This window comes from Tympanuchus pallidicinctus, unplaced genomic scaffold, assembly GCF_026119805.1.
Source record: "Tympanuchus pallidicinctus isolate F22 unplaced genomic scaffold, pur_lepc_1.0 scaffold16, whole genome shotgun sequence".
Classification (NCBI taxonomy): domain Eukaryota; kingdom Metazoa; phylum Chordata; class Aves; order Galliformes; family Phasianidae; genus Tympanuchus; species Tympanuchus pallidicinctus.
Window position 1 is genome coordinate 23,531,289 of NW_026294679.1, and position 15,008 is coordinate 23,546,296.

The window sequence follows — 15,008 nt, forward strand, 5'->3', positions numbered from 1 at the left end:
ACATGGTTTAGTAGGAGCTATTGGGAATAGGTGAACGGTTGGACTGGATGATCTTTTAGGTCTTTTCCAACCTTGGTGATTCTATGATTCTATGATCTGAAGAAAAGATCTCATCAGTACAAAGGACAACACACGTGCAAGTAACACATCCTGAAGCATCAGGTTAGCTGGTCACAATCTGATGCAAGCTGAGCAATCCACAATACTCCCCTGCTGATTCTGTGACTTTTGGTAAGCCCTAAATAAGTAATAATGCTGCAGAATTCATGTTCACGTACAGCTTCACATCCCACATTGTCTGGCTTTGCGTCTGTGAAGGAGACTTGTTTGAACAACGCCAGAATTCCTATGCTTCAGTCGGCAAGCTAAGCTTTGCACTGACCAAGCTCAGACTACAAGTAGAACTTACCAAAGTTGTATTACAGGAAATGAGAAAAACAAATAACAGCACTGAAAAACCAACTGTGGTTGAGTATCACTAGAATTTTACCAAAGCTCCTACCCATGGCATGAACAAAGTGCTCCTCCAGTGCTCTTTCACACTGCAGGAGACCCCTTAGTGCAGCTCAGACAGACTGCTAGTGCTGCCCAACAGAAGCCAGAGACACCAGGCGAGGGGTATCTCCTGCCTTCATTGACATCACCAGTACTTACCACTCTGCCCACAAAGGGAAGCACCCAGGGGAAACGGCCTGGAAAAACACATGCATACCATTATCTCCCCCCCACAGATTGTTTACTCTCAGCTTCCTGTATATCTAATGGTGAGTTTGGTGTTGAAATAAAAGTATGGAGTGAGGTTAGCTCAATTAACAGTACAGCAGGTATTTAAAGTTTGTTTTGCAGACCACGGATGCCAAGCTGGTTGCAAGCATTAATATCTCATAGCAGCATCAAAACAGTCTTTTGCAGGTGCAGCCACAGAGCAGGTCTGCACAAGTTTATCCTAGAAGGAAACAAGCTCTGGGAGATCCTCAAGAAAACAGTGAGCTGATTCCAAAGCCATCCTATCTGCTTCCTCTTAAAACACTTTCCCTCTTAAGCCGTAAGTGAACCACGTTTATCAATTAAAAAATCATGAGTTTCACTTCAGCTTTGGACAGGACTGGTATTGCTGGAAGAGAGCAGAGCACCCAATGCAGACTGTCTATGCAACTCAGCTGTTTAATTTGGGTTAAGCCAAAAATTGCAGATGAAGAAGCAGACATCTCCCACCATCCCCCATCCCATCACTGCAACATTTTGGCGAGGGACTGGAAAACTGTAGGTGCTCACACTGCACTTTTTAAGACGCACCATGCATTACCCATTTAAAATACAAGTGCTACTGTATGTGCTGAGAGGTCTGCCTAAGAAGGAAATCATCCTGCATGTCCTAACAGCAAAACACAGGTCAGATATTAGGGCAGCACTTTGCAAATACAAAAGCAGAAGTTAGATAAAATAAAGCCTCATGATAATGAGGAACTGCATCTACTACAAAAACCTGCCTCGGAAGCAAGGTAGAGAACAGACCTGATACCCTGCAGTATGTTTATTTTCAGCAAAAAAAAAAAAAAAAAAAAAAAAAAAAAAATCATTTGCAACAAGCTCACTGAACAGAATTTGCCTCAGATGCTTGGCCTGCTACAGAATATCAGCTAAATCAGTCATTAATTATGGCATTTGATAACGTTCACAAAATAAATCTTCCGTACACAGGTCAATAGCATGAAATCCATCCATGAATTAAATAGTCACTAATATTTCTAGCACTCTAAAACAGGAACAGACTGAAGCCATAAAGGCGAGATAGACAGATGTAAAATGATTTTCAACATGAACAAGTTGAAGATCTCCATAGTTTGAGTTAGAGAGAAAAGCTGCAGGTTCATAGGAAACATTTTGCACGTGTGCTCAGCTGCACAGAACACAGAAAGAACACTATCATTATCCAAAATACACAACTGAGACACAAACACAGCCCCAACTTACTATTTCAGGCCATCAGCAATTCCTCACAAAACGCCAGCTCACCTGCTGTCACTTTAACCATTAGCAAAAAGCAACAGATGCCACAACAGCAAAGGCTACTGCAAGGCAGTACTAGAGGACATACACAGGACATGCTGAATCTCAGTACTTTCAGGACTTAGAGGTTCTTCAATGCTGTTACATGTATACATATCAAGATGTCAAGAGCATAAATTCATCCCTAGCAGCAGCCCTCCCGCTCTTGCTGTTTATAGACTGCAGCACAAGTGAAGCAGCTATAAAAGAACTCCCTCATTACCACCTGCTCAGCCTTCAGTAAACTGCATATTTGAAAAGGAAGGAAACAACAAGAAGACACAAACTGACAAGCATGCCATTATTTTATCAGAACAGCCTTATCCCATAGCATGTAGCTAACCAACACGAAGGAAAGTAAGAGTCAAGTGCAGTTACACAAACCAGGAAAGCCAGTTTCATCTGCCACGCCATTATTTTTCATTGAGAATGCTAACAGTCGATTTGCTTTAAATCATCTATCGGGTCAAATATTAGAAATTTCAACAGTGTGATTACCAAGACGTGCCATGCTGCACCGTGAGACATTGGTCAGCCCAGGCACTCCGAGTTCATCAAGAACTCTGGTAATTTCCCTCCATTTGGTTGCTTATACTGGAAAAAATGTTGGTTTCTATAGTCCTCAAGAGCTTCTGCATGCTGACAGCTATCTAAGGCAGTATTACAGCCTAGAGAAACAATACTATAAATTCCCCAAAGTCCATCTAAATACCTGCAAAAATAAGACAACCACTAAGGAGATAAACTTAAATAAAAGCTTGCACTGGGCCTACCAAAATACCCAGCTGGTTCCTCACACAGGAAGGCATGCACTCAAGATACACAAGTCATTTCTACATGGAGGCCATCACTCAGCTGCAGGCTGGTTTCTGCCATGACAGTAAGCTGCAGTGACCACTAGCCAGCACTGCTCTGACCGCTGCACTCACCGGCTCCCAGATCACAAGCATCCACCATCCTGTCTTCATCTTTTAGCAGCCAGGAAATTCTACACACTGCTACATTCATAGGGATTCACAGGATTAAAAACTGCAGCTAGTGAATGAATAAGAGTGTTGAATTAGTACCTGTATTAATCATCTGGCTGTTGTTTTCAATGGGTCTTGGAACACTGCATGACACTGAACAGAGAACCCCATTCCATACCTTTCACTGACTTACCTTAACAATCCACATTGTATTCTATGCTACCAGTGAAGCAACTTGTCAATAACTGCTAGCCTTAAATAAAACCAGAGTAACAGCACTTTTCAAACAGACCTAGGCTAGAGCCTCCCAGATTACACTGTAACCTTGCTAACAAACAGCAGGACGTCCCCATGTCAAAAATCTTCTGGACCTCCAAATACATGGCGTAGCTTTTCAAGTTACTTTCAGCACATAACAGCTCACACCTTTGAGGCAACCTTTACTACTATAGACTTTCAGGTTTTTCTATGCTGGAAGACAAAAACTGAAAGATTAAAAAGGTGAAGTACTGAAACGATGAACAAAAAGATACCAATAAAGAACAAAGAACACTGCGGGGGTGGCAGGGAAGTGGTAGAGAACCTCATTAGTCAGAAAAGAGCTTAATTAAAGTCTGGAAAGAACGGTGCTGCTAAATTCAAACAACTTTCTCAAACAGCTAAAAGCATATAGCCCGAGATTTCAGGCAGTGGAGGACAACTGAAGTGGCACTGAAGCAAGATACATGAGGACAAAAGCAGAGCTCTAAATTGGGAAGCATGGGGCTGTTTTCAGTTGCATACCCACATATAATTCAGGTTGTACTTGGGCAACACCAGCGCCTTCCTCACCAACCAGGCTGAAGATAGAGCTCACCTGAAGCAGGTTTTGAGACTACATGAAATGGGAGGGAGCAGACACTGATGAGGAAGGCTGCCACTATCCAGAGCAGGGCTGGAGAGGCCCATCAGCCGCCTTAGGCAGCTTTAAGGGAGAGCACAGATTCAAAGTTGCCACCTTCCAGAGGTCCTCTCCAACCTAATTTCCCAGTCATTTTCAACACCTGTTTCAGATTGCCACTAATTAACAGATCAGGAAAACCTGCAAAATACAACCTTCTACCAGCACTGACAAAAATCATTGTAAATAAAACAAAAACCTCTTCTGCAAAACGAGATCTCCATTCTCAGCTTCTAATGTAACAACCCCACTGAGTTTGTTGCCACACTCTTACACACTGCAAGCAAAATCCCCAGCCTATAAGCACTACTTCTTACACAACAGGTGTGATTGCTTCATGTTTTTGCTTCTTTAAAAGACTCCTCATCACTTCTCACAGGGGGTAAGCATACATGCAAGATCATCTGCTCATTCTTTCTACAGGACAACAGGAATGTTCAGTGCAAGCTCACGGAGGAACTGTATTTTGGGTTTGTTAGCACTGCTTTTTGTAGAAGCAGCACTCACTCCTCTGTGCTCCTGCTTTGCCAGGACGTACGTACTTCAAGTTCCACTTAGGTCTTGTTCTCTTAAGGTCTGCATGGTCTTGTTCCCTTAAGGGGAAAAAAAAAAGACAAAAACCAACACGTACAGCTTCAGGATATTTAGTTGACTTGGATTTTGTCATGAGAAAAACAAACTTAAGTTTTGGATAAAGATTTAATCAAAACATTTGCTAGCAGCCTTTGTTCAAACTTCCATCTCTAGGAAAACCAAGACAATCATGCCCTACGATTTTGTGGGATGATTTGGCTTGCAGATATATATACATATTTTCTTAATTGAGTTATTCATTAGCTTAAAGAGCAAAACGAGAACTTTGTTTACAAGAGAAAGGATTTTACAAACTTGGATCAGATAACACGGGCTTTGGAACGAGAACACTGAACAATATGAATGTACCAGTTTACCAACAGAGCACCTCATTTCTGGGACAACTACAGATGTTATTTTTCACCACACATTTGTGAAACACCAGCAAGGCAAATTACTTCTCTTGCCACCCTTTCACGGCCACAGGCTTGCTTGAAAAAGATTCTTTACCCAAAGCTCCCAGGTACGTGCTAAAAAATGCCATTACGTGCAATGGACAGAAGCCACTTGGTTGGTAAGCAATAACTCAAAAATCAGCATCACATCTGTAAGCCACAGACCAACTGCCTTTGTCCAAACAGAGCTGACATGCTTTAAAGCAGGGCACTAAGCCAGGAAAAGGAAAAATAGCAACACAACTTTATTAGCCATGTGTGTATAATACGTATGCAATAACACATTTCCTTTCCCAAGACAAATCACCAGAGAAGGCCCAATTTTACTCAACTTTACAATCAGTAACTCTATGGACTCTCCATAAGGACCTCAGTCAGCTTTCCTTCATTGAAAGCTGGATATGGAGCTAGGATGCATGTTCAAGTGTTGGCCTTTTTTTAGAAAAAATAAAAAAACCAATTTAAACAAACCCACACCACACCCACCCATCACACAACCAAGCTAGCAGATAAATATTTATACAGTGTTATCTTTATTTGCTTTAACCAGCCACTTGCATGCTTGAAAAAGCCAATCTTTGTCCTCTGCCCTGCCAATATAAAAGGCTTATTTTGATCTAAGCACACACGCAAGCAATAACACATCAAGTATTGTCTGCAAAGTTTTCAAACATTTCCTCCTGAATGAGAGATCTCCCATGAAGATACCACTGCAACACAAACAAGAGCCAGAGGCACTGAAGGCGTCTACGCCATGGTTTCCAGGGTTGCTGTAGACTTTCTTTGAGGCTTGGGGAAAGGCTGAAGGGGAAAATAAGGCATATATATTTTATTGCTATTAGTTGTTTCCCCAGAGGGAACTGTCCTGGTAATAAACAGTTCATTCTTCAACTGCAAATAATTTGTTCCCTCCCCAGCCACAGGGCATTTATAACACCAAGCAACATTAGAGGATTTAAGATGCCAGATAATTACAACACACCATATTAAATAACACAGAGGGCTAATACAAGCAGGAGCCCAGTACTCCCAGGCAGAAATAACATGTATTGCTCACCACATGCTCCAAACTGAGGAAGGCCAAAGCTGCTGCACAGCTGAGCGAGGTGCTGCTCAGTCTATGCCCAAAGCTTTGCCCCAGGGGCTGCCACAGCCCCCTCCAAATCTGCTTCTTATTCTGCTGTTGCAGACACAGCTGCTCCTCACCCATGTGGCAGGCAGCAAGGCCCTCCAACCACAAAGAGGGAGCTGGGCCAGGTGAGACTCATCCCTCCAAATCAACTGCTTTCTATCCATTTGGTTTAACTCCAAGCAATAAGCAAAGCTGCTGGAGCCTGAAAAATCCCCCACTAAGGGAGAAAGACAGACAAGGTGCAACAGAAGGGACTGCACTGAATTCCTCCTTGTTATTTGCGTGGTTTTTGGTTTTAAGCCAGATTTCTGTAATACTACCTAAGTTTTTCATTAGTTGATCTCTATCCTAGCTGTTTGCCAACTCCTGCCATTAAACACTGACACTTAAGGCAAGATTTACTAGACATCACGTGGAGAAAACACCAAGTTAATATGATGGTACAAGAGACGTACAGTTTAGGAAGCAGTACCAACTCAACTCCTTCTGAACGCTGCCAAGGAAGGCCAGCTTCCCCAGCTACAAGGTACTCACACCCTTCAAGCTTCTAGCACTCTTCCAAAGTAAAACCACCCGCTGTACTTATACTGCACACTACTCAAGATTTAACTCCAGTACTATTACAGCCACATGTACATACCTGACACCACAGTCATATTTCCTAAAGCACAGAGATTTACTTTAATGTGATTTTTTATGGCAGAGGCAGGCATGTCATCAGCGCAAAGAAAAGTTGACTTCTGATAACCTCCAAAAAACACCACTGTGCACTATGTATTATATCTCTCTAGTAAGTATAATGCTAATTAGATCTGTTCCATTATACAGCATTAAATAATAATCCATTTCTGTTTATCCCTGGCAAGTCACAAGAGCCGCGTACCAAAAAACTCCCTCTGAAAGCATCCTGGAGTTAATGCACATGCAAGTCCAGAGAGCAGAACAGGCAGCCTGATTCTGGTTGCAGTCTTATTTACAATCAACTTCCTCCTTTCCAGTTCAGACTTCAGCAACATGAACAACTCAATCCCAAAGGCAGTTTTAAAAACAGAACAAATAGCCAGTTGAACATCACAAGTCAAAATCCTTTACGAGGTCCAAGAAATATTCTGCTTCTCCAGGAATGACTCAAAGGATGCCATTCAAAGGGCAGAGATTCCTAGAAACTAAACATTTACTTACAGCATACCTGGGGAAATCCACACAGCGGTGGCAGTGTGCTCTGAAAAGCTCCTCTGCATCCAGACAAGGAAGGATTCATGAAGGTCAACCACTTGCCTGCACAGGGACTGCATAAAGTCTCTTCCTCTGAGGCCTCTTTCCCAGCACACAGCTACAGAGTGAGCAGGCACAAAGCATGTTGCAGCAGCTTCTCAAAGTCAGGGTCACCCTGCAACTCGTGCATATTAACCCACACTTACAAGTCCTGAAAACCAGGAGAATATCCAGTTTACAAACTTGTACTGATACTGGAATATGCCAACACCAGTTCTTCCTACCACGTTGTCCTCTTCACACACGTTTCACAGCTCAGGCATATGGACAAGGGAAGTTGTGCACTGGCTCCCTTCTCTGTTGAAGATACAAACACCTCTAGGTCTTTAATTCAAATAGGTTCAGAGTCCTCTAACCCAAACATTAACTTCTCCACTGGAAAGAATGAATGAAAAGCCAGAGTGTGATACAAGCAGCCACGAGATTGGTGAGGTGGTTGTAGTCCAATGCTTCCAACTTCACGAGGGATGCCTTGCAAAACAGCTCTTTGCCAAAACAAATGCTTTCAAAGAAACCGAGAGAGGGCAAAAAGATCATGGTGGCCCTAAAACTCACAAGCTGTGTCGTTCTCATTTTGCTTGACTGTGGAATCAGCAAAACATCAAGAAATCTGAACATAGCCTTCCCACTTTACAGCATCTAAAAAAAATCTAAGTGAGGCATTTGGTCTCATCTGAATTAATAAAGCAACAGTAAAACCAGAAATATTTGATGCTGAACCTCTGTGCAATTTACTGCAAGTGATTTGTTGTTGACTGCATACATCAGTGTTACAGGAGCCTGCCAGATTACTGTTCTACCGACAGCAAATCCCTGTCATTTTTCTAAACTAGGATAATCTTAACATAAGTACAGAACGATAAGCTGTATGCAAACACATACCCTCAACTTCATATTCCAAAAATTGTTCTAACGTATTCTGAATGAAAACAGCCCCACAAGTTTTAGAATCCCTACGCAGTGCTCTGAGGATTACAGTGTACATTTCTTGCTTCACATTATCACCAGTGAAAGGTCTCAACAAGATGAGTCAATCAACAATGCCATACAACAGCCTGGCTGGTGAAGGCGCTGCTTTAACAATCAACAAAAAAAAGCTGTTTAATCAAAAATGAATTTGCAGAAACATGGAGACTGGGAGCAATGCACAACAATCTGTGTGCTGGTTAAGCAGGGACTCCATACCACTATGTGTGCTGTGTGGGTCTGTCTGGCTTTCAGAAACTACAGTTATTAGGAGACAGAAGAAAAGGGAGAGGACAGAAAGGCGCAAGCAAGACATTTATCACTGCAGGCTCTGGAGCTTCAAGTCAGCACATTACATGCAATTAATCTTGCAGGCTACTGGTACTTAGCTTTTTCAGCAAGTAAGGTATTAGTCGCACTCAGTAGCTCTACAGAGCCGTAGCACCTCAGAAATACCAGAATAGGTGCTATAAAGAAAGAAAGGACTGATACAAGGTGAGATGTACCCCATTCAGGTACGCACCATACAAAGACAGAACAGCAGCCACATCAATGGCAGCAGCAAGAGTACCTCCAGCATCACAAGGGTTGGAAGGAGTTCTTGGCAGTCTAAAGAAATGGCGCTCAGTCAACCACATAGGCCACAAGGAGCATTCAGGGGCCTGTTTTGGAGATTGAAAGGCAATTACTACCTAAGTAGCAGCTTCAGATAAAAGAAAAAAGCCTATATGTGAGGGTCATATTTTGTTCCACAGACTCCAGGAAGACTGTCTCACTAGAGATGGAGCAAGGACTGCTGCTGCAAAGGAAGGAGGTTTGCACTCCAAAGCAAGCTCTGAGCACTAGATTAAACCAACAAACACTAACATTCACATGGCCCACACTGCAATGTAAAAGCGTGTACAGCAGATGAGCTCAGGATGTTTCTAATGCAACAAACAAGGAGAGAAACAGCAGTTCTTAGTAGCTAAGCATGGCATTGCTTTGTCATGTGTTTATATTCACCTCAATTCAAAGCTGCTCTAAACAGAAGTATTTTTATTCTTACCAGCTGGAACTAACAAACTGAATCAATTGCACTGCCACCACCTCCACAACAGTCAGCATAAAGGCACACCTCCTTTCCTCTTCTCTTAAGGACTAATTGGTAGCAGACTGCATCCAACCTTTGAGCTTTGTAGCTCTATCCTAGTTACTGTGTATAGAAAGAGATGACTAATGCTGATCAGACCCGTGGGTGGAAAAGCAGCAAGTGTCAAGTCAGAGTCCGGTTATTTTTCTCCTATCAGATCAGTTATCAGCAAGCCTGCAATCACCAATCATAGCTGCTGAGACATTTTATGGTATGTGTAAGGTTGTGCTCCTCCTAGAGTATTCGTAATGAGTTATTTTTTATATTTTTAAGAGCAACTAATAGCCCTACAACAACTCAGTAGTCTTATTAGGAGGAAGTGAACACCTATCACTAGGCAACAGCCCTAGCGAAGAAGAAATTTTCTCTTTTTAAGCACACTATTACATAGGAGGGGAAAATACATTGTAGCAACAGCACCAAAATGACCACATCATAGGTAACAATAGCAACATCTCACAAGAGTTACTGGAAGTTAAGTCAAGAGACTAAAAAGAAATCACTCAAGTGTTTCAAAATGCCTTCAAAACCTTGCAATACTACAGCAAGAGATCACCAAGTGAAACATCAACAGGTGGCAATAGTTCAGCCTCACTCCATCCTTCATCTACTCTTAGTGTTCTCTTCTGTCTGGAACTATCCTTAGCCTTCCCTGTAGACTGACATACTAGCCTCCCTGAGAATCTGAGAGACTGATTTATACAGATTAGCATGTTATCAAGTTCACTTTCAATATTGCTCACCTTGAACTTCATTATCTGCTTTAAAGAAGATAAAGCTATTATACTTACACTGTCTTTTCAGCGTAGCATTCTTCAGTTTGGCAATGAATTCTGTAGGTATTTTTCACAGTGAGCGTTGGAAGGATTTTTATATTCAGGTAGCATGCAATAAATCAGAATTTCCCTCCCATGGAGTCACACAGATTTCCAGTGCCGATCTCACGTTTATGTGCCAGCACTTCATGCACCTCAAACAGCCCACTGTAGAAGTTGAAGGACTCACCAAGATGTCTTTGCAATAAGAAAGAAGATGCTGCTAATCAGTTCCATTTCTTCAGATAATAGACAAGCTGAGGTAGATCTATTCATTCTTACAAGCTTCAGGCTGGAAAGCTTGAAGAGATTGCTAACAAGGATGGAAAAACGTCATGTGAATCTGTATGACTGACAGGGAATACTGAGGTGCAAACTTCACCTCAGCACAGAGAGAGACCAGAGCTGGAGAGCTGCAGTTATAAACACAGCTCACAAAACACGAGTTCTAATCACTGTGTATTAAGTAAATAAATCACTGTGTATTAAGTAAGTTTCACATGCTAATGACCAGCTCAGTTTGCAAGTAAATATAACCATTTTCAAATGAAACATTGCAGAGATGCTCTTTTCAAGGCAAATTATGGCCAAAATAACTAATTTAGATGTGCTTTATATCACTTCCCGTTTACAGAGAAAAAAGGTAGATGTTTTGAGAACTTAAGCACCATAAACTAAAGAAACAAGATTCAACAGATATTTGTGAATACTATGAAAACTGAAAGGGTCTTAAACTTGGAAAATGTGACAAAGAGCTGAAAAGCTTTATCATTCACAGGTTTCTCTAGGACAGCCTGAAGCATGCAGGCTAACCCATCTCAGGGGGACAGCCACAAAAGTTATCAAAAAGGAATTACGTGCTGTTTGTTGGTTTGGGGCTTTTTTGAGGGTGCGTTTGGTAGAAATAAGATGAGGGCGTACTTCACTTTTTAGCAAAGACAACTCAGTGTGACAGCTCTGAGGACTGATACGCACCTCTCAGGTAGCGAGGTTTCCATCCACCTTGGCCAATCAGCCACATAGCACAGCCTCCAGACACTTTATGGCATCTCAGAGCACAATTACAGCAATTCAGTTTTCTTCGTGCACTTCCACGTTCCCACAGATGTAAAAAAGCTTGCATATATTCTTGGGCCAGAATCCAACATGAAGCATCGTTGGCACTAACTTGTGGCTATAAAAATCACATTCTGAAGGAGGCAAATAGAGCTCTGCTGCCATCAAACCCGTACCCTAACAGCAAACACAGAGATACAACCATCAGCTGACTGGCGTACAGCAACGCAGGCTCTCTAGTGTAGAAATCCATATAAGTTATGTAAATACTGCCTTGAAAAGCACCGTTGTGCTTCAACTCCAATTCCAAGAGCAGCCCTCTGCAGCACGCTCTGTTACATAAATGTCAGGCTAATCACAGCAACTCTGCTCACAGATGTTGCCAAATCTCCTGAAGTATAAATGTGGATGAAAGCATTCAGGATGAGTCAGCTGCACACCCACCTTCCTTGAGAGTACAAACTACATTAATGACAACAGGCTGACCACAACAACAAACAGACCTTTAGGAGATTGAAGTACTTGTTTCAAACTGACCTACACTCAGTAATCCCTCCTCTTCACTGATACCAGAATAATTTGGGGGTGCTGAGCTCCTAACCTCCAGAAGTAAGACTGCATCAAATTGGGGTCTGATGATTTTTCAGCCCAGGATGAAATAAAAAAATAAAATAAAAAAGACAGAAGCTCATCTGTGCCACCAACAGCCATTTCTATTTCCATGTTTGCCCAAGAAATAGGTCATGAAAACAGCAGCTCCACTGAACTCACAGCCTCACACCCAAAGCCTCAATGCTTTCCTCTAACATTCCTGCCAACTCAAAAGCCCAAATCTGCATTGTCTCATCTCCTGCCCTACTGAATTTAGCTAAATAGTGAAGAGGAGTACTTGTGGAACTGTTTGTTTAAAACTACTCTCTCGATCACTAAATGCCAAGAGGAAATATGGAAACGGTCACTCCCACACATCAGAGTGACTGGCTGATTCACAATTGGGATAGATTTTTCATTCCGTGTGCAAATTTGAGTCACAGTATTTATCTTTGGATAAAGTTACTCTTGAGATGAAATTAACCTTGGACAGTATAAATCTATTCAACGTCGTGGTCAGAGAAGTTCATGATTTTCTGGCTTCCAAGCAAAGCTCTGCTTGGGACCAACAGCTTCTCATTCCTTGCAATTACATTTTCATCACTCCATCAAGCGGTTAGGAAGGAATGTTCCTACATTTGTAATGGTTTCTCCTTTCAACTCCGCTTTTCCAGGTGCCTAGAAAGCAGATCTGCAGGAAGACTGACTTTTAGGGTCCCACCTAACATGCCAAACCAGTAAATTGTGTGGATAACGTGGCATTCAGCTACACTTATGAAGAGCACGAGTTCTAGGAACAACTGGTCTTCAATGATCAGAAAAGCTCCATTAATGAGAAAGTTCTGAAGAAAAAAAGAAAGTGCTGTCTGTAAGCAGTTAAGCTACCTCTGATTTCACAGCTTGTCACTTTGCAGCAAGCACACCACAGGTAAGCCTGGGCAACCACATGTTTGGCTGCAGCCAAAATGAAGCCTGGATCCTCACATTCTGTTTGCTCCCATTGCCTTCACTTGCATGGAAACAGAACAGTCTCAAACCACCCATCTTCTGCAGCCTCATCTCAGTCCCTGCATGCAGTGCTGGCCACAGCCTGAACGACAGCCAAATAGCACTCCACTGTACTTTTTCCAGGCAGTTCATAAAGCACAGGGACAGGTTATCTGTAGCTTGCAACAGGAAGGGAAAAATATTTAATATATTCATTTAACTCAGAGGAGAACATTAAGAGCTGGTTTCATTACTAGCAATACACGTGGCTTGGAATGCAAGTCCTCTTTCTTAAGACAGAAACTTGAGTTGGTTTTCCTGAATCACTTACAGCCGAGTCCAAATGAAGACGACTGCTCTCTTAACACAATATCCCCAAACTCAGAGAGGAAACAATACAACACTTATTAGGGTAATTATCAAATCAACCCAATATTTGGACAATGGAATTTCTGTTATCGCTGCTTTGAAATAAGTCCTTTGATAAGGAGAATAGCCCTGCAGTGAGCAGCAGTCTCCCTTGGGAGCTTTTGACACAGCAGATGATGTTATGCATTACAAACACGCCGTGCTCCATCATCCAGCAGAACATCAGGCAACTCCCCCCTTCCCCTGCAGGAATCCAAGAGGATTTCCCAAGTAACACGATGAATGAAAGCGTTTTCATTACAAAAAAAGGAATCATTTTTTCCCATGCAAAATCTCATCCTTTTTTCCAGTCTCTGTTATCTGAGGGAGAGCATTACTTTCTCTGCCAGCCTCCCCTCTCAGTTCTCCCACTCACAAGAATCCCTACAATGTTTCAGAGAGGTCCACAATTAATTTAAGTTACCTTTAAACAGCTGCTGCAGCACATTGCTCCTGTCTACCTTTCATCTAGAAAACATGAACAGACACAGTGTGTCAGACACTTGCCAGCAGTAAGCATTGCATGCATAATGATACCAGTCATAGCACAGAAGGGCTACGCAAAGAAACACCGTGCAGACCCTGCCCAGTGCTCTCTAACATCATTTGAAATGTTCCTGTCACACCTGTGCTGCTTTAGACTGCCCATTTTCTCTTAAAATCTTCACCTGTCAGAGCAATACTTACAATTCTCATTTCTGGAGGTACTTTGCCAGGCAGAAAACTCACTGACATTTAATTCCAAACATCTAAGAAAGATGACAAAGTATGAGAATACTGTTGTTGGTTTTTTAAAATGGTTTAAGTAGAGAAATCAACTGTTTTTCTTTTACATCAGTTTCACCCATCCAACTGATCTCTTATTTCAGAGCATACCTTAGAGCCCACTATTGAGACTACATTTTGGCCAAGGAAATATCCATTTGCTCTTTATTCTATAGATTTCACTTGCAAGTCATGAAGAGCTCAGCATCATTAAAAGGTATTTTTGGTCAAAGACAAGCAAGGTTTAAGAGCAACATCTACAGTCATTTTTCTGTGTTTTCAAACTTGTGCAGTTCCAAGAAGCAAAGAAATTGGAAGATCATCCTGGAGTAACGAGCCTGGAAAAACAAACCTGCATAGCATGACTGCAAACCGCGCTTCTCAAGAGGTTATTGGATCTGCTGAAGACAAGCTTTAATCACAAAGATAAGATTAAAAGCAAGACACCATGACCACACTGTGGGCTGCATGCAACCTTGGGTTTTTAAACTTCAAAAGCTCTGGGAAAGATTGTTATGGAAACCTAAACTCTACTTCAAGTTAGAACTACTGTTGTATTGGATTTATCAAGTACTTCCTAGAGTGCTCCAACACAGAGGGGGCTTCAAGTTTACCCCATATCTTACCTAGGAGGTCTGGAGTACCTACGCCAAGTGACAGGTAGACAAACAGAGGAAGGAACCCATACAAGAACAGCAGCTGACAAGGAGCAAACAGGCGCGGCTCAGCAGCCACCACCAAGTCACGTTTTAGCTGACAGTGAGCAAGCCCATATGTCAAGGAAGTACCTCCTGCTCATTGGAAGCTGTATCTTCTACAAATTGTTGGCAAAGCAACGAGTTTACATGGAACATATGTCAGATCCTAACTGGATGGCTTTTAAAGTTGCTGAAGCA

At 42.1% G+C, this 15,008-nt stretch overlaps 1 protein-coding gene across 6 annotated transcripts in view; it reads right to left on the reverse strand.

Moving 5' to 3' along the window:
- MCU (mitochondrial calcium uniporter) overlaps nt 1-15,008 on the reverse strand; it is an 82,556-nt gene that overhangs the window by 61,220 nt on the left and 6,328 nt on the right. For 2 of the 6 annotated variants that reach the window (XM_052677534.1, XM_052677528.1), the window contains exon 1: nt 6,043-6,210. The exons of 2 other annotated variants lie outside the window; for them this stretch is intronic. In XM_052677534.1, the coding sequence (XP_052533494.1) occupies nt 6,043-6,195 (153 nt within the window). In that variant the 5' untranslated portion in view covers nt 6,196-6,210. Of the gene's footprint in view, nt 1-6,042; nt 6,211-7,306; nt 7,451-7,538; nt 7,639-8,881; nt 8,924-15,008 lie in introns of those variants that run through there. 2 more of the 6 variants (XM_052677535.1, XM_052677531.1) reach the window with 2 other exon arrangements.